This window comes from Orbicella faveolata, unplaced genomic scaffold (assembly GCF_042242905.1).
Source record: "Orbicella faveolata isolate gen_17 unplaced genomic scaffold, um_ofav_v1 contig_35, whole genome shotgun sequence".
NCBI classification, from domain to species: Eukaryota; Metazoa; Cnidaria; class Anthozoa; order Scleractinia; family Merulinidae; genus Orbicella; species Orbicella faveolata.
Genome location: NW_028301564.1, coordinates 1,004,557 through 1,030,844, shown reverse-complemented (window position 1 = coordinate 1,030,844; position 26,288 = coordinate 1,004,557). Strand labels below are relative to the sequence as shown.

The 26,288-nt window shown below is 38.9% G+C and overlaps 2 protein-coding genes and 1 pseudogene across 2 annotated transcripts; 2 read left to right on the top strand and 1 right to left on the bottom strand.

Annotated features, from left to right (window-relative positions):
* The first annotated feature begins 25 nt into the window (after positions 1-25).
* Positions 26-2,095, top strand: LOC110056728 (uncharacterized). The gene is made up of 3 exons (XM_020763243.2): positions 26-220; positions 977-1,027; positions 1,627-2,095. The coding sequence occupies exons 1-3, from the start codon at positions 137-139 to the stop codon at positions 1,735-1,737; spliced, it is 246 nt and encodes an 81-aa protein (XP_020618902.1). The 5' UTR covers positions 26-136; the 3' UTR covers positions 1,738-2,095.
* On the bottom strand, positions 2,068-22,043 carry LOC110056739 (F-BAR and double SH3 domains protein 2-like). The gene is made up of 19 exons (XM_020763255.2): positions 21,724-22,043; positions 21,531-21,628; positions 21,384-21,429; positions 19,745-19,824; positions 18,867-19,011; positions 18,580-18,642; positions 18,397-18,470; positions 11,419-11,482; positions 10,844-10,972; positions 10,382-10,504; positions 9,488-9,583; positions 9,082-9,213; positions 8,771-8,860; positions 8,375-8,426; positions 8,143-8,202; positions 7,660-7,841; positions 7,184-7,264; positions 6,568-6,748; positions 2,068-5,540 (listed from the first exon to the last, which is right to left on the bottom strand). The coding sequence occupies exons 1-19, from the start codon at positions 21,751-21,753 to the stop codon at positions 4,777-4,779; spliced, it is 2,490 nt and encodes an 829-aa protein (XP_020618914.2). The 5' UTR covers positions 21,754-22,043; the 3' UTR covers positions 2,068-4,776.
* LOC149102508 (uncharacterized) lies at positions 13,345-17,780 on the top strand (annotated as a pseudogene).
* Positions 22,044-26,288: the final 4,245 nt, after the last annotated feature.

Genomic DNA, 26,288 nt, shown 5'->3' with positions numbered 1-26,288 from the left:
AACAAACTACAGAGAAGATCCGCATTCCCGCCAAACTGTCGCCTCGACATCATGACGAGTCTATCTTCGTGTTTGCATGGACTTCTCTCTGCATGACTTGGCAAATGGTGTTTAATTAGTAAAACTTGTTTCTAAAATGTCCCTACTGAAACAGAAATTATTCAAATGGAAGGAGAAGCCGAAAATACTCAAGACAGAATGGCCAGAACTCGTGGGAAAGGTAGCTTTAAACACATTACTATTTTTTGTTTGTGATCATGGGAACAGAAGGCACAGTGAAATATGTGTGCTTCAACTGGAAAATTTATATCAAGATTAACGCGATCGATTTCCTGCCGCAAAACATTTAAATTTCGACCAAAACATGATTGTGGTTTCAGTAGCTGTTTATTAGCTTGCTTTTTGGAAACTGATACTCATGCTCGTGATGTGAAATCGGCAGCAACGATCTAACCTGCTGAGCTACGAGAGCGATAAGCCATAACCTAAATGGGTGTGCAGATAAGATGATTACATTTTACCAGAAGCATATCACGTAGAATAGGTGATATGCTTCTGATTTTACATTGGGCCATTATTATATTCTCAGCTTTATGTGGGATAGCTTCGATTTCATTTCGAAGATTTCGCTCTTCGAGGACATCATACAAAGTCTATGCTTATTTTTTTTAATTTATGCCGGCGGAGTCGTTTCACCATCGTGACGTCATAAAATACCTTGTGTAAAATTTACTTACTAATTTTAGTTATTATGGCATAAAATGATTTGGAACGTTTGATTCAAAAACTCCTAAATATTCAATTTTTTACGGTCAATACCCTTTTAATATTGTTTTGTTGAAATGAAAAGAAAGGATCTAATGATTAATTTATACAATTATAAGTCACAGTATAAATTTATATATGTAGAAGAACAAGAAAAATAATATTACAAACAGTTTAATTTAACTTCCAAAATGAAATAAAACCTTTTCAGGATGCAGAAGAAGCAACTACAGTTATAGACAAGGAACATCCAGGATTGAAAGTAAATATAACATATTTAACAAATACCCACCGCTGTTTCCTTGCTTCAACTTAAAATAATTATTACACTATAATGTATTGGAAAATGAGATTTTTATGTCAAATAAAATTATAGTAAAATTAAAAGCAGGATTAAAGTTTCTGTCAAAAGCAAGCTCTTGCAAAATTAATTTAAATACCATCAATAAATAAAGGGATAAACATGCATGAACAAATATTTAAAACTCATCCCGACTATTAAGGAAGTTTCTGAAAAAAGATTTATTGAAATATTTTGTACACTTAATCAAATCTGTTTTTTTGTAAACTCAGTTTTTTTGGCCCAGTTGTCTGTGAGAGAAATAAGTATGACTTACTGTGTCAGGACGGCTGGGTTTAAGCCTTTTTTAGTCCACCCTTCTCCCCAAGTGGTCATTTGATGAAGGGCCAGTTTAGTATTAAAAGTTTGTTCCTTGCAGGAGGAGTAGAATCAAGTGTGGCACATAGGGTTCAGGTGCATGGAATCTTTTCAAATGCATGTGTTACAAACTGGATAATCAGCCTTTCATAATTGCTGCCTTAGCTAAATAACTGTCTGTATTTTAATTCATCACATTGCAGATTCAAATTATTCCTGAAAACAGTTTCGTCATAAAGAATTTGGAAGAGAAGCGAGTAAGGATCTTTGTGGACAGAGAGCAAATGGTCGTCAGGATTCCATGCATTGGATGACAAACATTTAGTAACAGAATTGAAATTTTGCATGGCTAGCTAGAGGGAAGTCAGCTGAATAACTGAGTAAGCAGTGCTGTACTAAAAATTTCTACGTCAGATTTGTTGTCAGGGCACTGACTGTTACCATTTGTTTCAAGTCCTAGTGCATGCGTACGTCAGAGGAATTCGAGACAATAGATTTCTGGTCCACAAAAGGGCTTGTGGAACAGTAGCTCTGACTCAAGTTTGTCAAGTCTGTCAAGTCTGTAGCCTTAAAGATTCATGTATGTCTGTGGGCCAACTGTCTTTAATTATTAGTTCAAACACAGCTGGGAACACATGACAAGGTTGTGTAATAAACACTTTTTATTCTCAACTTGCCTTTATTGTTTTTGACAGAGCATTAAATGATTACTTAGCATATTATTAATGAACTACCAAAGTCCTTGTTTTTTAGACAGACTGTAACATATATAGAGTAACATCAGCAACACAAATTGGATTGCTTAACTTGCTTTATGAGAGATTGACTGCATGCTATCGTGCACTACATATTGGATACCATATCCAAGATTTGGAGAGTCACTGTAAGGCTAACAGAAGTTAATATATTTCTGCACCCTGTCTCTTGCATAACAATCAATAAAATACATATTTGATCCTATTTGATTCTTAAAGCCTTGTTAGACTATCCAGTTGCCATTATGCTAATCACAAGCAAACCAGGCGAGAAAAACCAGAACCAGCTGATTTTTTACAACTAGCTGTCGGCACTGGATACACCGCAGAGACTTTTGTTTACCCACAGTAAAGTGAGACAGAGAAACCTAAAAGATTATCTTTCGTTTAATAGTGAATAATATTATATATTAACCAGGCCATTTCCATTTGCGAGTCACATCTTGCTTCTCTTTATCTCTTCTCTTTGAACTCCTATCATAACAAGTTACATTTAAGAAATAGAAACCATGTACTGTTTCTATCAGTTTTTAGTATAAATCTACTAGTGTTCTATCATGAATGGCGTTCTCTGATTGGCCACTTTACTCACTATCTATTCTGTTGTAGATAGTGAGTTGCATAGCAGTGTGCACTTGTTAACAAAATTACAGCCACTTCTTTGCGTTTTCGAGGTGTGTGTGAAGAGGATTTAGATAGTTTTGAATGACTAGTAGATTTATACTAAATCAATTAGATTACTCCCTCTCGATTTACGACAGGTGAGTGTTCCCACAGCTTTTTTGGGTTCTCCAACACGTCTAGGAGTGTTTCTATAACTCAATAGAAACACAGATAACACGTTTTCCATTTCTTCTAGAAAATTCCGAGATGAAAAAGAGAAAACAATTTGTTTACTTTGATCCTCAAAAGGTAAATCCTCTTTGCTCACGCCATCATTTCATCAACAACTTGAGCTGATTCTGTTTCTATTGAGGTGTAGTTTACATGATTTTAAACCAACTGGTGCACTATTTTCTTTGGGCTGTTTTCTAAATAATAAGTTCTACTGATAAGAAAATGAATGGGAGCAAACTCTTTACTTTTAAATGTTTTTGACCTAAGCAACTTGGAAATGACCTTTGAACTATGACTTATTAAATAAAAATCAAAGACCACAAGACAATAGGAAGACAGCACACAAGAAATATTGTAATGCTGAACATCAACTGTCCCAAACACAACAACCAATGCCAGAATGGTAGTTGAATGATTTAAAGCCAACCATTCAACTGGCAGTATGTAGTAACATGTTCCCTATGATACTGCAAAAACAGCAGAGTGCCTGCCACACAGACATGGCCTTGTTCAGTGGCGGATCCCGACCTTGAGCTAAAGGGGGGGTGCCTGCCCTGCTGGCTTTACTTCCTTTTGCGATTTTTTTCTTAGCCAAAATAATAACTACATACATCAAGTACAATTGCTAATTTTAGTCTGAAGACAGTATAGAATTTTGTACTGAAATATAATAGCAGAAAGTTTCTTGAATCTTGTTGTTTATGTAAAATTATATGCACAATGCAATTACTCGGATAATTTATCCTTTATGCTCTGACAACAGTGGTTCACATCATTCATTGGTAATTACCTTTTGCAAACTGTTAGTTTCCAGAAATCTGAGATATTTTTGGTAAAAAAATTCATTTTAGTCTGCTGAATAAGAAAAACATGGTTATATAAATGGTGATATTTTCTAAACTAGGTCTATTCAACTTGCTATTTACATTACGTTTTCATCAATTGAAATCCAATTTTATGATATGTAAAACAAAACCATCAGGAGCATTCTACTTGTTTTCAGCTGTACATGAAATAGTTATTATACATTGAACTCACTATCTCTTTTCGGATTGGCCAAAAGCATACCATGAATTTTCGTAATCAGCCCCTGTGACGTCAACCAGCTGCAGATTATACAATAATCAAGTCAAGGACACTCAAGGTCAAGGGTAATCATGTCATGAATGACTGCTGTGCATGATTTCTAAGCTGGGTAATCATGTCTAGTTCGCATGCTTTGTGTTGCTTGCCATCAATGAAGAAGCATAAACATGACCTCCAGTTTTTTTTTTTTTTTTTCGTTCAATGTATAATAAAACAATTCAGTTTTTGTGATATCAAGAATAATCAACCCAACCCCTACCTCGACCTTGATTATTCTGGATATCACAAAAACCTCATCCAATAATAATGTTTATTATTACCAAGTACAGTGCAGAAATATAGGCTATCATGGAAACATTTTTCATTAACAATTTCATTCCAGGTATGTTTCATTACAAAGGGTATATTATTTTAGTAAATACTGTTTGGACATTTTTAAAGTTGATCATCACCATTATGCTGAACAATAGTTAAACTGTGTTAACAACAGCAAGCTCAGTGTCCACATTGTACTGGTCCAAATAAATATACATAATTAGTGTTAAATTATTATGAGCATTCAACTCAGGTGGCAAGAACAATGTACCAACTTGACGAAGGGAGTGCACTGTTTATTTCTTTAGAGACGCACTTTTATAATTCATAAAAATTATTTATCTCATAAGACTGACTTTCTCAAACATATGTTTTTGATCCATGATATGAACTTCTGCTGGCTGCAGTTGGCGGGGGAGGCTTAGGGGGCGGGGCAGGGCGACGTGACCTTGCCATAGGTTTGGGAACATTACGAGAGGCACTTCCAGAAGTTGATGGGCCATTTGCACTTGATGAAGGAAGATCTGTGACATTAACATAATCAGGAGGCTTGGATTTGGGGACTAACTGGTCAATATTCTCATACATCTTTAACTGAAGTGATGGATTCTGCGACAGACTTCTTGCAAATGCTCTACTGTCTGGTTTTTTCATGGTTGTTGTGTTTTCAGTTTTTGCTCGTTGACGATCTGTGGGCGGCAATAGAGCTCTAGCTCCTCCTCCTGAAGCCATTGTTGTACTCCTTGGAATTATCGGAGAGTTGGCAGGAGGAGGTGGGGCTTTTCTTACAGGTTGTAACATGTTTGGTGCTACAGGTGCTGATGCATCCGCTTTGTAATCTTTTGGTAATGTTATATAATCTCCATCTCTGTTGTCGCAAGAAGAGGTTGATGGTAAGGATTCTGTGACATTCATGTTAGTGTCTGTTGTTTGAAAGCCTTCAGGTAAATCTTCCACCACCAAAGAAGGAAAAACACCACGACGTCCTTCAAACTCACCATACCAGAATCCATCATCAACATTGTTATCATCTTTTTGAAGAACTCCAACAATGTCACCCTCTTTGAATGATATTTCCTCGTCACTCATTGCTTCATAGTCATACAATGCTCTTACATAACACACTGCCAAGAAAAAGTTGAGGGAATCAATAAAAGGCCTTTTTTATCAATAGAGAGGCCATTTTGAATTCCATTGTTTCAAACAGCCATTTTAGGATCCTTGGACAGAAATGTATACTCATTTGCCCCCTGAACATCCCGCAATGTCTTTCAAATTAAAAGAAATTAAAACGGCTGCTGTATCAGTAAAAAGATCTTACTATTAATAAACATAATTTTATTAGTTCAAATTAATGATCTTGGTTCTAAGCAACATGCAAGAGCCACTTTGCAGTCACAAACATCCTTTACATGACAGTCATTCAATAAGCTCTATTAACAAGGTAAGCGTGGTATTAAATGACAAGCTTATCAACATGTCATGTACCGTAACACACAACAGGCTCCTCAACTCCAACTACAGTTGAACCTCCGGTTGCAACCACCTCTCGTAAACAACCACCTCTCCTCAGCGACCAGTTTTCCAAAATACCAAAAGTTTCTGAGTCAAATCACTATATTTGGAACCTCTTGTGAGCGGCCACCTCTTGAAAGTGACGACAACCACCTTTAGAGCTAAAAGTTTGAAATTTTCTCTTGTTTTTCACCTCCCGTAAGCGACCACTTGGCAGATAATAGAGTGGACACTGGATAATAAAATGCTGGATTTTTTCTCAAAATTGACTTTACACATGGATAAAACATTCAAAACGTGGGGTAATTTTCTGTAGTTACCATATGCTAATGCGGCAAAATTTTGACCCAATATGGTCTAAGCTCTCATAAGCAAACACCTCCAGTAAGCGCTTACGGTAGGTTCGACTGTATTCATCTCACAAGAAGAATCTATTATAGGCTGAGTCATCACAAATTTCAATCCTTTAGTTGTAAATTAAAACTTGATTTGCACTTTCAAGAGGTTACAATATGAAGTGTAATAAACTTGTGACAGAATTATTGAGAAGATGATAAAAACAAATGCCTGTAGACTTAACAGCAAAAAATGAGCATGTAGACTATAACACAGAGAAGCGAAAAAAAATGAACTTACAGTATTTTGTTGCAGCTGATGTTGCTTGTCCTATGCTTGCAACACTAACAGGTGACCCACCAGGATGACCATCTGTGTAGGAATTACTTGGCGTGATCTGAGGTGGGGAGTGATTGGCTGCTGATCCAACCTCAATATAGGTCTCAGGAAAAAAGCCCACTTGCCCTGATTTGTTACGACCCTGCCGAAATCAAGTGAAATAAATGTTTGGGCTAAACCTTATACAGCTGCTGAGGATTAATGTAAGGCTGCAGTGAGCCATACCACCATCCAAGCTGCTCCAGTTTCCATAGCATCAACTGGCTAAGAGAAGAGTGACTCTTTGTGGATGTGATGCTGGTCTACTACACAGCATTTACCCTCAGCATCTTGCCATGATAATGCATTTGGCTAACAGTCTGAACAGTTATACTCACTTATGATCTTCTGGGTAAAAACTAACACTGTAACAGTGAAATGTCCTGGCCACTATTCAGACCTGGACAGCTTGGCATCCTGTCTCCTCTCTAGTTAACAGCAAGACAACTTAAAACATAGGCAATGAACTTCCACTGCTCAATGTTGAATTGTTACAATCCTTTAACTATTAATTTATAACTTTGATGTACAGTATTACCTTACACCATCCATCACTATCTCTTTCTAATATTTCTAATTCTTCTCCTTCAGTAATGGTTAGTTCCTCTGAGTCTGTTGCCTAAAGGAGATATTTCATATAATTACTTCAATATTGCCGACTGTCCTCTGCTGTCAGCGATAATGATTACAAGTAGTAAAGCTGCTGTGTCCTAAAATTATTAGGGTAAAGACATTATTTTTGCATTAATCAAGAATGTGTAGTTCCAGGAAATATCATTCTATACTCCCCCCACATAAGGGACTGGAATTTCCTACATGTATGGGTAGACCAAAAAATTTAAAGAAATTTCTGAAGCTTAACTGAAATTTCCAGAGGGGTGGGAAGGGGGGCCTTAGGAAAACTCCCTTCTGTGAGGGAGTTATGGATATGTTCTGGAACTATACAAGTGAAAGTAATTCACTTGACCTTTCTACACATGTGCATAGTATTCAATGGGCATGCACTGTACATACATCAAAGTTGTATAAAGCAACACAAGCCACTGGAATAGAGCAGTTGGATGACACACTTCTAGTATCTTCATCTGATGAGTAGTCGGCAGTGAAAGTGTCATCAATATCATCCCACTCATCATCAAACGTGTCATTGAAGTCATCATTGAGCGAGTTCAATGAGCTCTGGCTTCCATGGAAATCTAAAAATATAAAAACAACCAAACTACTGTAAGATGGATTACAAGACTTAAACATGGTTTAGCTTGGTATTGTTATACATGTAACTTGAAAGCGAGAAATTAATTTTCCATTACTGAGCTGCCACCTTTGCAACCATGCTCATGTACCGCAGATGTTTAGAACACACATAGATCTCCTAAGTCCAGTGATGTCAGATGCAAGCCCTCTAGTTTAGTCAGACTAATTTTAATACACATACTGACAATCTATGTTCTTAATGATTGTGCTGAAAGCAACAAAAGCGTCCACAAAAACACTCACCAGCTTCAATGTCATTGGGGGACAAGGAATTTGCACTCTTCATCCACTCATCAACATTCACTGGTAAAACAATACAACAAGAATACTACATTATCGAAGAATTGTTGACCTAATCTAATAATAAGATCAAATAAAATTATTGTAAGTTGTGAGGTAATAATAATTATATCTCAATAGCTAATGGATTTTGTTTTGAGTCTACAATGGTCTGAGAAAAGATTATGTTAATTACCTCCAGCCTCTCGCAAGACTTCCAAACATGCTTCTGTTTTTAACTTGCTTGTCTGAAAATGGACAATTTGTTATAACCGTTAATTTCATGAAGTACAGCACAAACACAAATTAAAAACACCTTCAACAAGCAAACAGACAAAAACAGCATTTTTAATCACCTATGACAGTGACTCTTAGAAGGGCACTTCTTCTAATCAAAAACATATTAATTTCTTATCCCACGGACAACCATCAGATTTAACCCCAGTTAATATGACTTTAAAGGGGTCATAGTGCTATCAATATCCAAATTAACTAAGTAATCTTTTTGCGATAAATGTACTTCACCTTTTGCTATTGGAACAATTTCTCTATGTACTGGACTAGCATAATAAACAGCGAGGACAGAACAAACCTCAATGAGTCTGATGTTCTCCTTTAGTGTCTCGGCACTCTGTTCACCCTCTTGATTACCATCTGTTGCTGGTGGTGGTACATCATCCGTCTTATCAAACAAAAGCAACAGTAACCATTAATGACTACCAGGTTCTGAGACATTGTGTTCAATAACATACTCAAAGTGACATAAATAATTTATTACATAACTGTATATACCAACTGAAGGCAAAACATATAATTATTATGTATGTATGCCCCCGGGAATTGTTATTTGTACCCCTGGGAATTGCTATTTGTACTCCTGGGAATAGTTATTTGTAGACTTACATTTTTAACACCCTGTAGTTGTTTGATCTTTGCCTTTAGATTCATCTGATCCTTAGCAAGTCTCATGGCTAACTTTCTTGCTTCTTTGTTGAGTGCTAGACCAGCATTGTGTTCTGTTGTAAGCTTTCTTACCTAACAAAAGTTTCACAAATTAAAAGACAATTTATAACAGATATTCAGCACACTCAGTCTGATGACTGTTATCACTTAAGTCATAAGTAGAGATAAGATTAGGCACAACCCGTCATAATGTCAACAGTTTCTTAGATAATCTGTTATGGCATTGATTGTGTTAAATAACTAAGCAAGTCAGTCACTTGATCAGTCAGTACTATCCATATCCAAGGAATAAGGCAACTGATACAAGAATAATAAATATACTTTAGGAAACAAGCCAGAAGCTTACTTTATCATGTTTGCAAGATTCAAACTCATATTGAACAACTTCTGAAAACACTTTATTCTTTGCCAGGAATGACTGAAGGGATACATCTCTGTTAATCTGGAAATAACATGATAAAAACTACTTTATTAGACTACTACTCAATATTCAGGCTTCTTAGAAATCATTTCTGCAATTAGAGAGATCAGATGCACAATCATAGATAGACCCGAACAAAAAGGAAGCATGAAAGAGAAGAGTGTTGCAGTGAAACCTGTATTTGACAGACACCCTTGGGACCCTCACTAGTGTCAGATTAATACAGGGTGTCCATTCAAAACAGGTTCTAATATGTTATGCAATAATAGTTAACTTTTAACTCTTTGTAACATAGTGTAACACAGCGTAAGATCAAACACTGCTCATAGGAGAATTTCCAGTCAGTCAATGCATCAATCACTTAGCTTTAAAACAACATCGCTGAACAATGTTAAGGGAGTCTCAGCTAGACCTTTAGAAGTAAAAAGCTCTTGAAGTGTCTGCTTATTGTAGGTTTTGCACAACAAAATGTCTCAATGCAACAATGTATTGGTGTCTGCTCCGCTTAACAGAGGTGTCCACTGAATGCAGGTTTATTTTACAGTAAATATGGGAAGAAAAGTTTGGGACTCAAGCTGGTGTCCACTTAATAGAAGGTGTCTGCTTAATATGGGGTCCGCTCACTGTATTTGAATTCATGAGAACTGCAGTGAAGCTGCATTAGTAAACTTTGGCTGGCTGGGTAAGGTACACAGCCTTACAAATTAATGGTGGGAGAAAGGAAAAGAATGTATGTATCCTACAACCTCGGACACTCCCTTAAAACCACTAGTAGTTTCATTTTAAATTAACAACATTATAGATAACTATTCAGCTTACAGTGTTTGCATGTGATACCACTGTTTCAAATCCCAGCATGGCAATCTTGCAAGCATCAACTTCAACTTGACCAAGTGTGGTGAAGTATCCTCTTAACTGGTCAAAAAAATCGCCGTCTAAAGTCTGCAATATAGGAAACAAATCAGCATGATTTATTTGCCATTGCACGGTATGTTCCAAAATATACAACAGTTGAAAATAAATATTTACTAGGTACATTTTACAGTTATTATTATTATTTATTTGTGAGCTTAAGAATTCATCACTAACATCATCATCGTCATCGTCATCGTCATCATCATCATCATTTTATTTCTTAATAAAATCTACATTTTACAGTTGGACTGGCTCGCAAACAGCTATGCTAGTCTAAGCGGGCCAGTCTGTCAATAGTTACAAATGATTTATTATTACTACTTTCATTGTATACAGATGGGTAGTTGTTTTTACAGCATAACTTACAGACATAATGTCTTCTAACTCCTTGCAGAAGTATCTTGTCATGTGTGCATTAGCTGCAGCCAGTGATAAAATGTATTCATTCCTAGCCATTGCTGTTCGTCTCTCACATATCTCACGCCTACTGGAACTCTGTGAAGGTTAAGAATAAGAATGAAGGTTGATAACTATCAGTAAATGATATTTCAATGTGACCCTTGTATTAATATTCCAGTCTGCACTGGGCAGTGTTGAGAATTTATTTTTTGTTTTCTTGATTCACGTAAGATGGCTTAAGACAGCACAAAATGTTACATTTTGCAACTCACGTTAAACGTCATTATGAGTGCAAAGCTTTACACTCCATTCTTACTGATTAATTCAATAAATGACAAAACTTTGAGCTGTAGTAATCAAAGAAACTGTTCAACAACAACAACAAAAATAAAATGCCACAAGATCGACAAGGTAAGTGGTTGGTAAAGATCAACATTGATTTGCATTCCACAGAGTCAGACTTGCAACAAACATTTGGCGTGTTGAGACTGCGCAGGATAGACTGGAAATCATAAGCAATCTTTTTAATAACACTGTTGTACCTTGTTTAAATTCTTTTCCAACGATTGCTTGGACTGAAAAAACTTGACGTTCTTCTTTTTCAGCCTGTTAATTAAACAAAATGTTGTCAATAATATTTTTCTACTATGCTGTAATTAATTACACACTGTTCAAAGCATTTTATATTGATCATTTGCAAAGCAAGCCTGGAGATAACATTAAAACTTCAACTGGCGGAACTTGAATCCAGCTGCATGTAAGTGTAAATGCTTATTATATTAAAACTCTGGAGATGTGTTTTGGCTTCAGTTCTTTTACTCATGGATTGTGTACATGTCTTTGTATGACTGATGTCTGAAATCCGTAGTTGGCGCTACGCGTTGCGTTACGCGTAGAGTTACGTATCTGGTCACGTGCTTAGCTTCAAGTTAATTGACAGATGAGTCATGTGCTTGAGAGTGAGAATGTTGGAGATGTTGATTGTGAATGAGAGAGAAAAGCATGAGTGTTTCGAAAAGATTGTTTACCTTGATAGTCCAAGATTGTACCGAGATTGTGAAGATATACAGTCCTCAGATTGAAGGAAATAAAGATTGTGAAGTCCTCATATGTGTGGATTTCTAACACAGTGGTCCTTCGAGCCGGATTATCGAGCTTGAAGACGTCGACAAGATTGACCACGTGCGCGGACTGAAAATATGTCGGTCACCGACGCCATAGCGAAGAAAGTTAAAATCAGAGCTGCTCATAGAGGATCTGCGACGAAACTTCTTAATCGTTTCAAAGACAGGCTGAGTGATGAAGAAAATCCAGTGGATAAATTCTGGTTGAAAGAATCAATTCAGTCGATGTGACTGAAGATAGAGTCACTCAAAACATTAGATGACCAAATAATTGACCTTTTTGCAAGTGGAACGGCCGAGGATGTCGAAGAGCGTATCGAGAAAGAAATTGAGAACAGTGATGGAGTGAGAGCAGAGTTGAACGAAATCGTGATGAGAATGGAAGAAATGATGAGTAAATTTGATCCGCCACCGCCGATAGTTCAGCCGAGTGCTTTGTCACCGCCCGCTCAAGTTCATTCAAACATGGCGTCAGGAATCCCTCAGCAAAGCAAGGCGAAAGCAAGACTCCCCAAACTTGAAGTAAGGAAATTTCACGGGAAGATCCAAGAATGGCAAGAATTTTGGGACGCTTTCGAAAGCGCCATCGACCAAAACGAAGGCCTCACGGCCGTTGACAAATTCTCCTACTTGCGAAGTTTAGTCACTGAACCGGCCAGATCAACCATCGCGGGATTCTCCTTGACAGCAGCGAACTATGCGGCCGCTGTTGATGTTTTGAAGAAGAAGTACGGAAAGGAAACTGCCATACAGCGTGCTCATGTGAATGACTTGCTAAATTTAGCGCCGGTGTTCAGCGATAAAGATACAACTCGTTTGAGGAAACTATATGACAGTTGCGGCGCTCATTTTAGAGGTCTCAAGGCGCTCGGAGTGGATGAAACTACCTTTGCAGCAGTGGTAGTCCCCGCCGTTTTGCAAAAGTTGCCCGAAGCATTTCGCCTGACCATCACGAGGGGAGTCGACTTTCTGAACTGGTCGATGGAGGAATTGTTGAGCGCGTTTTTAAAGGAGTTGGAACTGAGGGAAGACCATTACTATGCAGTGTCGTCGGGTGGAAATACGCAGAACAGGAAGGACAGCAACACATTTCACACAAAGCAGGAAGTTGAGAACTGTGCGTTTTGCCTTGGGAGACACGCACCAGCGAACTGTAAGAAAGTGAGCGATGTGAATGCACGTAAGACCATTTTAGTTAAGTACGGTAGATGTTTCAAATGTTTGCACAGGGGGCACCGAGCCCGAGATTGTAAGTTGATTGAATTATGTAACAAGTGTGGGCGGTCCCACCACATTTCAATTTGTGATAAGCAGGATAAGCCAGCAGTCAGTGAATTCGAAGTTAGACCAGAGGCTAACCCTACCACTACTAGCCCCAGTAGTTTTCATGTTGGTGCGGGAGATCGTGTAGCCCTACAGACTGCCCGTGCAGTCATCACCGGGGAGGGTCAGCCACTGAGGGTTAGAGTTTTGTTTGATGCCGGCAGTCATCGTTCCTTTGTCACAGCTGGAGTTGCTCGGCTTGCGCGGCTTCCTGTAACCAGGCAAGACTGGCTTGCAATAAGTACATTTGGGCAACGCTCAAGGGATATGAAGCTAAGGGACGTTGTCCAAGTCAAGGTGAGTCCTATAGGGGGGGAGAGTTTCATTAACATGGAGGCATACGTAGTTCCAGAAATTTCTAGTATACCAAATACCCATGTAGAATTAGTAAAATCTGATTACCCCCACTTGAAAGGGATTTGGTTCTCTGATGTAAGTAAGGGAAGGGATGAGATGGTTATAGATGTATTGATTGGGGCAGACTATTTGTGGCATTTTCAGAAAGGGTGCACAATTAGGGGTAAGTTTGACGAGCCCGTTGCTGTAGAAACGGAGTTGGGGTGGGTCTTGTCAGGGCCCATGAAGGGCCAAGACACATGTAGTGATGTACACTTCACCCAGATAAATTTCATTGCAAGCTCTGTTGAAGAGCAAGAAAGTCTAGAAGATGTTAGAAGATTGTGGGATCTGGAGACACTGGGTATTAGAGAGATTACTGACCAGGTGCATGAGTCATTTGAAAATAGCATCTCATTCAATGGGACCAGATACTCTGTTCGCTTACCTTGGAAGGAGGGGCACCCGGAACTTCCCAGTAATTATGGAACCAGTCTGTATCGTCTTAAAACTCAGATGCGAAGACTAGAGAAGGATCCTGAGATTCTCAAGGAGTATGGGAACATCATAGAAGACCAGCTACGAGTGGGGGTGATAGAAAAGGTAGCAGAGTTGGAAAAGGCCCCCAAGATTCATTACTTGCCTCACCAAGCAGTTGTTTGCCAAGAGTCAGCTACTACCAAGGTAAGAGTGGTATATGACGCTTCCTCGAAAGAAAGTAAGAGTGTCGCATGTTTGAATGATTGTTTGCATGTTGGACCCCCTCTGACCCCCTTGCTTTACAACATTTTGCTTCGATTCAGGGAAAATAGAGTGGTCCTGGTAGGGGATATTGAAAAGGCTTTTTTAAATGTGGAAGTTGACCCAGAGGATAGAGATTGTCTGCGTTTCTTGTGGGTGGAGAAACCCCCTGATTTGTCGCAAGTTGTTGTCTACAGGTTTTGTAGGGTTGTATTTGGACTGAATGCATCACCCTTTTTATTGAATGCTACACTCCGACATCATGTCAAAAGGTATGAAATTTCAGACCCAAGGTTTGTGGCTAAGTTGTTGGATTCGTTTTATGTTGATGATTTTGTTGGTGGTGGAGCGACATCACAGGAAGGTATGGAGTTGTACCAGAAGACTCAGAGTCGAATGGCCGAAGGAGGTTTCAAATTCAGGAAATGGCTGACAAATGATTCACAGGTAAGGGCCAAAATGGCAACAAAAACCCAGATTGATGATAAACAAGATGTGGTGACAGAGGAAGACATCAGTTATGCTAAGTCTTCTGTGGGCATGAAGTTGGGAAGCAAGGGCCAGAAGGTGTTAGGATGCGAGTGGGATTACGAAGCTGATGTCATCACTCTTGATCTGACGTTGATTGCGCAGCGTGCCGAAGGCTTACCTGCCACTAAGCGGAATACATTAAGGCTACTAGCAGGAGTCTATGACCCCTTGGGACTTATTAGTCCGGTTACAGTGAGTGTCAAGGTTATATTCCAAGAGATCTGTCATCAGAAGTGTGGATGGGACGAACAGCTGGAGGGAGGGGTCAAGAAGGGCGTGGAAGATTGGATTAAGGGCCTCATTGACTGTCATAGGATTGATGTAAAACGCTGTGTCTATGACCACCCTCATGAGGAGGTGGAGGAGTGCTCACTGCATGGGTTCACAGATGCAAGTAAGAAGGCCTACTGTGGTGTGGTGTACCTTGTTTATAGAACCCAGGTAGGTAGATATGTACGAATGTTGACTTCAAAGACAAGAGTGGCACCCTTGAAGGAGCTGTCAATTCCAAGGCTAGAGCTTATGGCAGCACTTATACTAGTGAAACTTATGGTCAATGTTGAAGGTGCTCTTGCCTCGCAGCAGAGTGTTAAGCGTTCGAAACTGTGGCTGGACAGTCAGACTGCCTTGTTCTGGATTATGAACAGAGGGGAATGGAAACAATTTGTCAAGCACCGTGTGAACGAAATTTTGAAGCTGAGTGACAATGGAGATTGGAGGTACTGTCCAAGTCGAGAGAACCCTGCGGACATTGGGTCGAGAGGAATGTCTGCATCCGGTTTAAAGCAGAATGTATTGTGGTGGCAAGGTCCGGCTTGGTTAACAGAGTCAGAAGAGAGTTGGCCTTCAGAGGGATCAGTGTCACCTACCACTGAAAGTCAAGAACAAGAGAGGACGACCAGCATCCTTGTGACCCAAACTGACCTGGTTGTGGGGATAGACAAAGTCATTGAAATTGACAAGTACAGTTGCATAAGGATGGTTTTGAGAGTGACAGCGTGGCTTAAACGGTTTTGCTTCAATGTGGCCAAGACGACAAAGTCAGAGAGGAAGCATGGACCGCTATCCTTGCAAGAGCTGACGGAGGCAGAGATTGACTGGATAAAAGCAGCACAAAGAGAGTTAAAGTGTCAAGAGAACTACAAGCAGCTTTCTAACAAGTTTGGTCTTACTGAAGACAGTAAGGGTGTGATAAGATGCAAGGGACAGCTAGAGTATGCTGATTTGCCTGCGGAAGCGAAGGAGCCAATAATTTTACCCAAAGACCACCACCTGACATTGCTAGAAATTCAAAGATGTCACAAGAAGGTCCTTCACTGTGGAGTGAAGAGTACTCTTGCAGAACTGCGCACCAAATTCTGGGTTCTCAAGGGGAGACAAGTTGTGAAGAAGATATTGTCCCGGTGCGTGACATGTAAGAAGTGGGAGGGTACAGCATTTACCCAACCAGCGACTGCGAGTTTACCAGAATTTAGGGTCAATCCGGCCCCGCCCTTCTCAAAGGTTGGGGTAGATTTTGCTGGGCCAATGTATGTCAAAGGACGAGGTAAGCAGTTAAAGAAGGTTTATGTCTGTTTATTCTCATGCTGTGTTACTTGGGCACTGCACTTGGACTTAGTGGAAGATCTCTCGACTCCTACATTTCTGAGGTGTCTGAGGAAGTTCACCGCGTGAAAAGGAACTCCCACCTTGATCGTGTCTGATAATGCAAAGACGTTCAAAGGAGCAGAGAGAGAGATACGCACACTTTTTCGACATCCTGAGGTAAGAGCAGAACTAGAAAACAAAGGTATCGAGTGGCGTTTCAACGTAGCAAAGGCCCCATGGTGGGGAGGGTTCTTCGAAAGGATGGTGAAAAGCGTTAAACGATGCTTGAGAAAGGTCATTGGAAATGCAAGACTTTCCTTTGACGAGATGTTGACAGTCCTTGTGGAGGTTGAAGGTACCCTTAATTCAAGGCCCCTGACTTACGATGACAACAACCCATCAGAGGAGGTTCTTACCCCATCCCATTTGATACATTGAAGAAGGATTCAGTCATTGCCAGAGGTACTAGAGTCAGAAGAAGAGTTTGGAGAAAGTAGTGCAACATATACCAGGAGGCACAAGTACCTGACTAAGAAGCTGCAACATTTTTGGAAGAGGTGGCAACGGGAATATTTAACTGCCTTACGGGAGAGTCATGAAAACAAAACTGCTGGGAAAGGAAGATCGCCTAAGGAAGGAGATGTCGTGGTAGTACATGAAGATGGAGTGAAGAGAGGCCTCTGGAAGATGGGAGTGGTAGAAGGGTTGATTTGTGGACGCGACAAAGAGGTAAGAGGGGCACACGTGAGGGTAATCACCAAAGGGAGGGATGTTCATATAACTAGGCCTGTTCAGAAATTGTATCCGATTGAAGTTCATGCTGGGCCGAATGCAGGTAAGAGACAAGACAGAAATCGAGCGCAACCAGCAAATTTGCAATGGAGCAGTCGGCCTCGCAGAGTGGCAGCTTTGGATGCGGCTAGAAGGATAAGCAGCCTGGCAAATCAGGAAAACGACTGACCTTGTGGCTGTATTCTTGACTCATACAAGTCAAGAGGGGGGAGAGTGTCCGAAATCCGTAGTTGGCGCTACGCGTTGCGTTACGCGTAGAGTTACGTATCTGGTCACGTGCTTAGCTTCAAGTTAATTGACAGATGAGTCATGTGCTTGAGAGTGAGAATGTTGGAGATGTTGATTGTGAATGAGAGAGAAAAGCACGAGTGTTTCGAAAAGATTGTTTACCGTGATAGTTCAAGATTGTACCGAGATTGTGAAGATATACAGTCCTCAGATTGAAGGAAATAAAGATTGTGAAGTCCTCATATGTGTGGATTTCTAACAACTGACTTATTTGTCTATAGTAAATGGGTATTTTTAAATACTCTGTCTAACTTAGAGTAGAACTTTGATTTTTGTCTTATAGATGCATGTACCAATATTATTTATTAATGCAATAAAATAATGTACCTTCATTTTTTTTTCATATTTCACATTTTTGTAATATTACCTTTATTACATGAAATTTTGCAACACGTTAATTATGTGAATTTTGCGACTTAAGAAAAATTGTGAAATTAAAGTGATGTGAACATAACATGACGCAAAAATTAAGAGACTTGCATTATATTACTGTTGACATATAGTCCTGCCATTGTGTTTTCTTAATTTTGACATTATTGTACCTTTGATAAAGTCAGTTTACTAAATTCAAGGACATGTTAAAGTAACATTGCCAAGGAAATAAATTGTGTTACTCAAAATTTTCGCAAAATCACGGAATTTAAATGTCGCAAAATATGTGCACCTCAAAATTGTGAAATAAACGTGTCACGAAAATTTCATGTAATAAGGTAGTTTTATTAACTAAAGAGTCCAGTAAAGGGTGTCACCTTGGTTATGCCTTCCCTAAAACACTGTAAAGTCTGAACTATTTCTTACTTGTCTTCAGCATCAGCAGCTTGTTCCCTTGCCACCTGAGCCAGCTTTTCCATTTCCTCATAACCTTTCTTAGCCTATAGTTGTCAGTTATAACAAATAATTTAACAATAATCCATTAACCATTATTGAAATGTTTATAAAACAAACTTCAGTCTGCTTGTAAAAGAAATTGACTGTACTTACCTTGGACAACTCACGTACAGTCTCAAAAAGTTCTTCATGAATTTTCTGGGTAAGTTCTTGACACTTGAAAAATTAATAAGAAATCAATTTGATATACCCTTAAAATGTTTTAAAAACTTCAAAGTCTACATATTTACTGTTTACTTAACTCCGAATGTTAAGCTCAATCTGAGGTTTTTTCAAAGTATGGGTCTGCATGTAAAGTGCAGGGTCAGGATGAGGCACTTAATGTCTATAAATTGTACAGTACTGTTGTTTCTCCTGCATGTAAGTTGTATAACACACACCTTCTTAAAAACCTGGGCTTTGTTTGACTTAAGAGTCTTCATGCTTTCAGCCATCTGTCCTTGAAGTTCCTCTGAGATGGCCAATCGCTGCTTTGCCTTTTTTTCTGATTCATCAAGCAGAGATTTCCAGACTCCATGAGGGGTTCTGAAATAAACAAATGGGCAATAAAAATAACATAAAATAAACAATGATGATATTCAATTAGGGACCTATGAGATAGAGAGTTTGAAACAAGGAAAACCAGTTGGGGTTTAAGTAATGGCATGGCCAGTCTCTATTTTCCAATTGCCCATAATTCACTCTGTTTGCCCCCCAAATTTTGCATAAATCATTGTTGTAAAATGCTCTTGGGAGTACGCAGACCTGCCACGAACATTTCACAACAATGGTTTATGCAAAATTTGGGGGGGCAAACAGAGTGAATTATGGGCAATTGGGAAATAGAGAAGGGTCACTGAGTTGTTCTCAGACAAACTTTTTCCATCTTACAGTACATCTCTCTCTACTCATAAGTACAGTGTATAGACAGGTACTGGCAATCTGTTTGGGAAATTATATAATAATAAGTGGTAACTAGTGATGGACTGCTCTCCCCGCATCCATGGGAAAGAAGCACTACAATAATTGGTGGCTTGATAGGTCACTAAGTTTAAATGCAGATTGTACTGTGTTCATTCAAAGCAAATCAACATGGTGAGCAGTGTTTTGAGGGTTTTCTTAACTAATTGCAATAAAAGCAGAAGAATTTGTTAAAGGTCTATCCTAGTTTACAACTGTTTTGCTTATTGGTCAAAAAAGTATAGCATAGTCACACTTAAAGTTGCTCCACTATAAACGCTTTTTAAAAATGATTCCTATTCAGTGAAGGCATGCTTACTTGTGTCCATTTTCTCCTGCTAAGTCTTCAGCAGACAACTCCTTCTTTTGAAGAAATTGGGAATTGAGTTTTTGTAGGGCCTAACAGAGAGGAAGCATTTACAGACAAACTTAGCAAAATATCTAGAAAATAAGACATGAAGGCATTATATTGAGCTGCCACTGTTAGTGATATAAAATTCACTGGACATGGGTATGCAAAAATGTTCACATAAAGTCAAAAATACATTTTGAAACTGTTGGACAGGTACAGACAGAATTATAATACTTTTTTTAATTTGAATAATTATTAATCTTTGCTGACTTTCTTTTACCAAAAATCTCTTCCTCAAGAATTGAAATCATTTCAGAATGAGACCTCTTTCTCAAGTTGTCTAGTTAGAAGTTATTTTTATGACAACCTCCACTGCACCACAGGTAACAATTAGTAATGGCTAGGGAAAGATGTTAACTATCAAAGTAAGATTGTGCTCAATTTATCCCAGCTCCTTAGGGTATATCTGGATATTTTCTACTTTCCCAAATATCTTGTCTCCAAAAGGACCAATTCTTATAAACTCCCTCTAGCTTTTTTGCTGTTATGTCCCTAACAGTATAAATGAAGCTAGGGACTTTGCAAACTCAATATGATAATAAGAGAGGCCCCTGGCCTTGCTATTATAGACAGACAGCATAATATTTTGATTGATCTTGTGCACATTTTTGATTTACTCCTGACAATTGTTTCAACTAAATAGCACATTGAGCAAACATTATTAATATTCACATTGCTACACAACAGTTAATTACTGGCCTAATTTGCAATCAATGATAAATTACTCAAAACCAGAAATTTGGGTCACAATAAATTTGATAAAGTAATGATGCATATTTTGCACAAATGGTCTATCAATTTTTTCTTCAAATAAAAAATTTAATTAATTCCACCGATAAAACAATTTATATTAGTAAATTGGACATCACTGTTGCAAGGTCTTTTCAAACATGAAGTTATGGTACATGTAATGCGTCACTACACAACTCACAGGAAGATCATCAGTTATCTGTCATATGATTCTGTTTTTTATATAAAGACAATAATAAAGATTTTCACTAAAAACATTTAAATTGTAACAGTTAGTGAAGAGCTGTTTTATGATCCAGACAGACTAAAAATTAACCAATATCAAATATTTCAAGCATCCAAGCAAACTTACCTACACAAAAAGTACTTATAAATGATATGGTTATACTGGCTACTCACTGATATTGATACCAGTTTTTAATAAAATAATCAGCATATGCCACGAACGTGACAAAGAAACACAATCTTGGGCAATTGGCCTCAAATTTGGCAAATCAATGGAGATTTTTGATATCGACATCTGGTCTAATACTTTTAGTTATTTTTATCACTATATTTCACAAAAACGTTTAGCCGTAGAGAAAAATTCGTCCTTTGAAAGAAAAGCACTCGAGTTCTTGCTAAGGAGGCCGTAAAGCATGCTAAACGGGCTTACATGTGATGAATTCTCTGATTAATTATAGAACCTAATTTATTTACCTTAGTCTTGTCACCACTATCTCAAGCAAAAATGTCGTCGTTTCACCTTTTGGAATGCTCCTTTCTCGTAATTAAATGACACAAATAATTTCCCTACCTGAGCATACTCTCTCTCTATTGTGGATCTCTGTTTTGCATAGGTTCTAAGGATACAAACGAATATGAAATTCAAATAATGTGCACGTTATTTTCATTTGCTATTTTGAATTTTGTTATCACGGCAGTTTAACAGAATCCGTCCTACCTGACATCCTCTAGCAGGTCTTGTTCAAGTTGATATTTCTGCTGTAATTTCGATAGCTGCTCAGTTTGAATAGTCCGAACAAGTTGTAAGATTTTGACCTGTTCGAATGTTCAGGGAAGTAACCTTTAGGTTTATTACAAATTAACTCCTCAAATGACGCTGTACAACACGTCAAGATTTCTTGTCTTCTTACCTTCTTCTGGGGCTGATTCTGTGTTGTCATATCGGCTAGATTTAGCCTAATTCACAGAAAGGAAGCGTCAACAACGAAAAGACATATGAACAAGTTATAGGCGCCATCTTTGAAGGTTCCGGGAGCTGGCATAAATTACGTCACGCATCTTGTTATGCTCTCTCGCCCAGTTTCCTGTCATGGCATCTCAGCGCGGCCCCTTATCTGCTTTGTTATCTTCTTTGATATTTGCACGTTCGTGCCTGCTCACAGGTCTACTGTTAAAATTCGTAACGGTAACAAGTAAGTTCTCATAAAATTTAATTTTGGTGTAAATCCAATGTTGCTGTCAAGTGTTTTTTTTGGGGGGAAGTACACTTGTAATGTGAGATGGATAAATAAAGATAAAATTTATTTCCTTGTGATGGGATCTGATAGGGAAAATGAGGGGGAGGTGGAGAGGCAGAGGGTAGTTCCTTAAACTTACACTTCCTTAAACTATCCCTCCGGAATTCTGGTTAAATAATTTTCTTCCCATTTTTTAAATCATTCCTTGACTAATATTTGTGGTAAACTACGTTTCAACATCATCTTCATTGATAACATCTAGTGCTGAGTCTGGATTTTGGGTATACAGTATGCAAGGCTGGAATTCTTTTTAGTTTGGCACATGCATTCATTATCTAAATTTGACATTAAATGTACCATTACATTTTGATCAATAATTGTTTTCCTTTAGTGCAGCACCTCTAAAACTAATATAAGCTTGTTAAAAGGTGTTGTTGCTGTAACTTGGTCAGCCCTTGCAGAGGGGGTGCATATTACCTTAGTATTATTTTTGTTTATATACACATGGCAGCAGATGTGGAAAGAACACTTTGTTTTGTTTAATAATTTATTTTGAAAACACTTTGTAATTTATTTCCCTGTGGATTAGCCTGCATTGCAGCTGGCCGTGCCACAAAATCCCCGGTATAGTCAGGCAGTTTAGACTATCTGCAACGCAGACTACCTGTGGATATGTTTAGCCTTTATTCTTCAGGAGAAAATCTTGACGCCTTGAGAATCAACTGTAAGGAAAGAGATCCCCACAAGCTGCTTATAAAATGGATGAAAGTTTATTCACCTTTATGGTGATCTATGGTCTAACAAGTAAATGCTTGAGCAAGTATTGGCAGCCAGGTAAAGTGTAAAGCAAATTGTCAACAGGCTATGTTTGATGTATTTATATTCATTTTATTTTTCAAGGAATAAGAGTGAGGATAGATTTTTCACAATGCTGTACACATGGGTAACAATGGAGGAACAAGTCTACATGGCACACTTCTTACCCATATAATCCTAACAGGAGAATCCAGCCCAAAGTGCTTTTGACCTTTGTGCCAGAGTAACAAAATCTTCAAGGATAGCTTGTCATAAGTCTGCGATTTTCAATCCAGTGCAAGTTAAATTTCATAGTTGGTGCAGTTTCCTTCATCCAACCTACACGCAGTGTTAAGTCATGCAGTGCATAGAGAAGAGTGGGCTGAAGCTGAATGCTATTCCGGGGGGGGGGGGGAGGTGGGTGGGTATGTTTTGCACCCAGACCTGGCCCTACGAGCAGTTGGTTGAAAACTACTAGCAGGTACGTACTAAGGCTTGCTAACGATGCGTAAGGAAAACTTGTTCAAATGTGTGGCCAACAGAAAAATGCTATTGAAATGGACTTTACCAAAGTACAAGCACTGCATTTAATTTCTGACGTGTCGCATCAATGGATACTGCATCCCACGTGTTCAACTAAAATCCATGCTGAGCCAAGCCATTTAATCGCCATCCAAACGCAGTACAAAAAATTAAAACTCCCGCCTCAGTGATACATGTTTTTTTCTGTCAGTTGCTTGATTCTTTAATTAACTTTCACCCAGCTGATTGAATCGATTGGCAACATAGCTTGAAGTGTCCAGAAATCTCTCCACACAGTTGACTATGCATGTTTCAGTTTTCGAATCCAGCTTCGATCCAACCTTTTCGACGCACTTTTCCCAACACTCATCGGTTAGGGAAGCAACAAGACCCTGAAACTTTTGTTTTTCCTTCTCTACTAGAATAAATTGCTGCATCTGACGATCTACTTCACCAGCCATGACTGTATGTCCGTGTCTCTCGTTCTCGTTCTATCGTTCGAAAACTACAAGTAGATAGGTATGTCATATATGGCACTACAAAGAGTCTCCACCGAGGTTCGTCACGCAATCTCCTCCCTCAAGATAGCCTCCTGCACAGAGGGGGATGAAGACTGCGTGACGAGTCTAAAGAATGTCTACGTAGGAGGCTACCGCAGAGCGGAATTTGATGCATGGAGGCGCACATGGGTAAATTATTTTATTTGACATCCATGGATAGGGTTGTAATTAAGGGGGTATGGTACCCTAAAATATGGCAATGTTCATGAAAAATTCAATTTCTTGGAAATACAAGACTTAAGACCCTTGAGGACTTGTCAAAAACATTTTGAAAAGATCTTGCCGAATTTCCTTCCAGATGAGTGTGAAATTTAAGGAAAGTACACAGTGGTATAAGTTTTTTCACGTGGCAACGGCCATAGCAACGACTGTTTACTATAAGAACGTGACCAAAAATATAGATTATTTTTAACTCATATGAACGAAACTATTTAGAAAAAACTTTTAAGACATGCACAACTCGATTGGTATAATTATTTGTGAAAAGCTTTGGCTCGAATTGCCATCACAGGCTCATTCATTCCCCTTATGACAAGGAATATTTCCCACAACTGCGGTAACTTTTTACAAAATAGAACAACCATTGCACCCCCTCCCCCGAGATCCAGTCTGCACCCCCCCCCCACTATTTGTGGCTCGTTAAATGCTTAATACTTCGTGTAAGAAACTTAAAGTGCATTTTTCTCAAAAGTGTACTTTTGTACCGACTGACTTCGTGCCAACATTTCTACTTTACAAGGTTTTTAAGTAGAATTTCTGAAACTTGGGCTCATCAAAGACCAATAGTGTCGTGATGATATAAACCAAAAAATCGTAACATTTTAAGGTCTGTCACGTGACATGAGGTGATTTGTCCACTGGGTGTGGTAAAAAATAAGGTTATTTCCAAATAAAGCTGTAAAAAGCACTGAAAATAAGAGTTAACTGTCAAAACTTAGGTTCTTATCACAGAACAAAACAGAAACTTACATGATATGCTTATTTGACAGTCAATTCTTCTTTTGTAAAAGAGCAGGAAGTTTTGGCGTCAGCACTATAAAACACTCTTCAAAAGGCTGTGGCTCGTTTCCATAGCAACCATTTTGAGTAAAACTCTAGAAATTTAATTTCTCTTCTTGAGTGCAATAGCACACAATTGATCTTTCTTCAACATATTTAAACAAACTTTTTGGTCCATATTGAGGGTACCATACCACCTTAAGCTAGTCAGCACCACATTCAGGGGCCCCACGGACTCCTGATGACATCTACCACCCACCGAGATGGGCTCCTTCCAGGCTCCTCGAATCCATTCACACCTAGGTGGCCTGAAGAGATTGACCAAGAACACTGAATATCCAATGATCCTGGCCGGGACTCGAGTCCTAACCACTTGAGCTGGATATAAAACGCTCTTACCCAGGCCCTTACCAGTAATATTCGATAAATTGCAGGTGAAGGAGGGGCGGCGGGGAAACCCTACGATGGACTAGCGTCCTATCCAGGAGGGAGAAGAAATATTCTTAGTCGCTTCATGCTACTGAAACTTGGAAAAGCTCTGGTTGTATGGACCTCTTGACTCGACGCAGACTTTAACTTACTGATCAGGTTTGGTCTGAAGTTAGGTAGCCACAACCCCACCTCAACTGATGAGCCCCCCTCCTCACCCGACCCACGGCACAAAGACTAGTTTTGTACATGACGTCCTCACTAGATCACTCCCACCTCCTCCTTCTTTATCCGAACCTGCAGGCTCTTGACCCGCGGACCCAGGCTGTCGCGAACCTTCGAAGGCAAACTCAAGAGAAGGTAAACTGTAATGCAAGGACCACTTGTAAAACATCCTCGGAGTGAAGCCGAATCTTGGTTCAGATCAGGATCAGTAGTGTAAAATAAAGCATAAAACCAAAAGAAAGGCTGACCGCACGACTGAAAAGGGTAAATTTAGTTAATGCCCAATATTTCGGTTAGGCAGGGCTAACCTTCAGGGGCTACATTTAGTAGATATGGCCGAGAGAAAACGGTTACAAAATTTTAAATGATACTTAAGAAAATATGAGACATGATTGGCTGACAAAAATAGAGAAAAATGAAACATGTACTAAAGCGGATACGTACATAAAAATATAATATAGCTCTGTCACCTCTTGCTATATCTGGACTATCTCTTCTACCCTAAAATCCCCGCTTTTTCTTCGCCGAGTTTTTCCCCCGTCGTTTCAACTTTCCTTCGCCCTCACGTTCAGACTCACCTTGGGTCGTCTCCGAGCGAAAGAGCAGCGTCTTTTGCGTTTTCTCCCCGCAGATTTTAGAGCAAGAGAGAGACTGCTCGCAGACTAGTAAGTGAGTAAGGTACCGTGTGACACGAAATTTTTTTTGAGG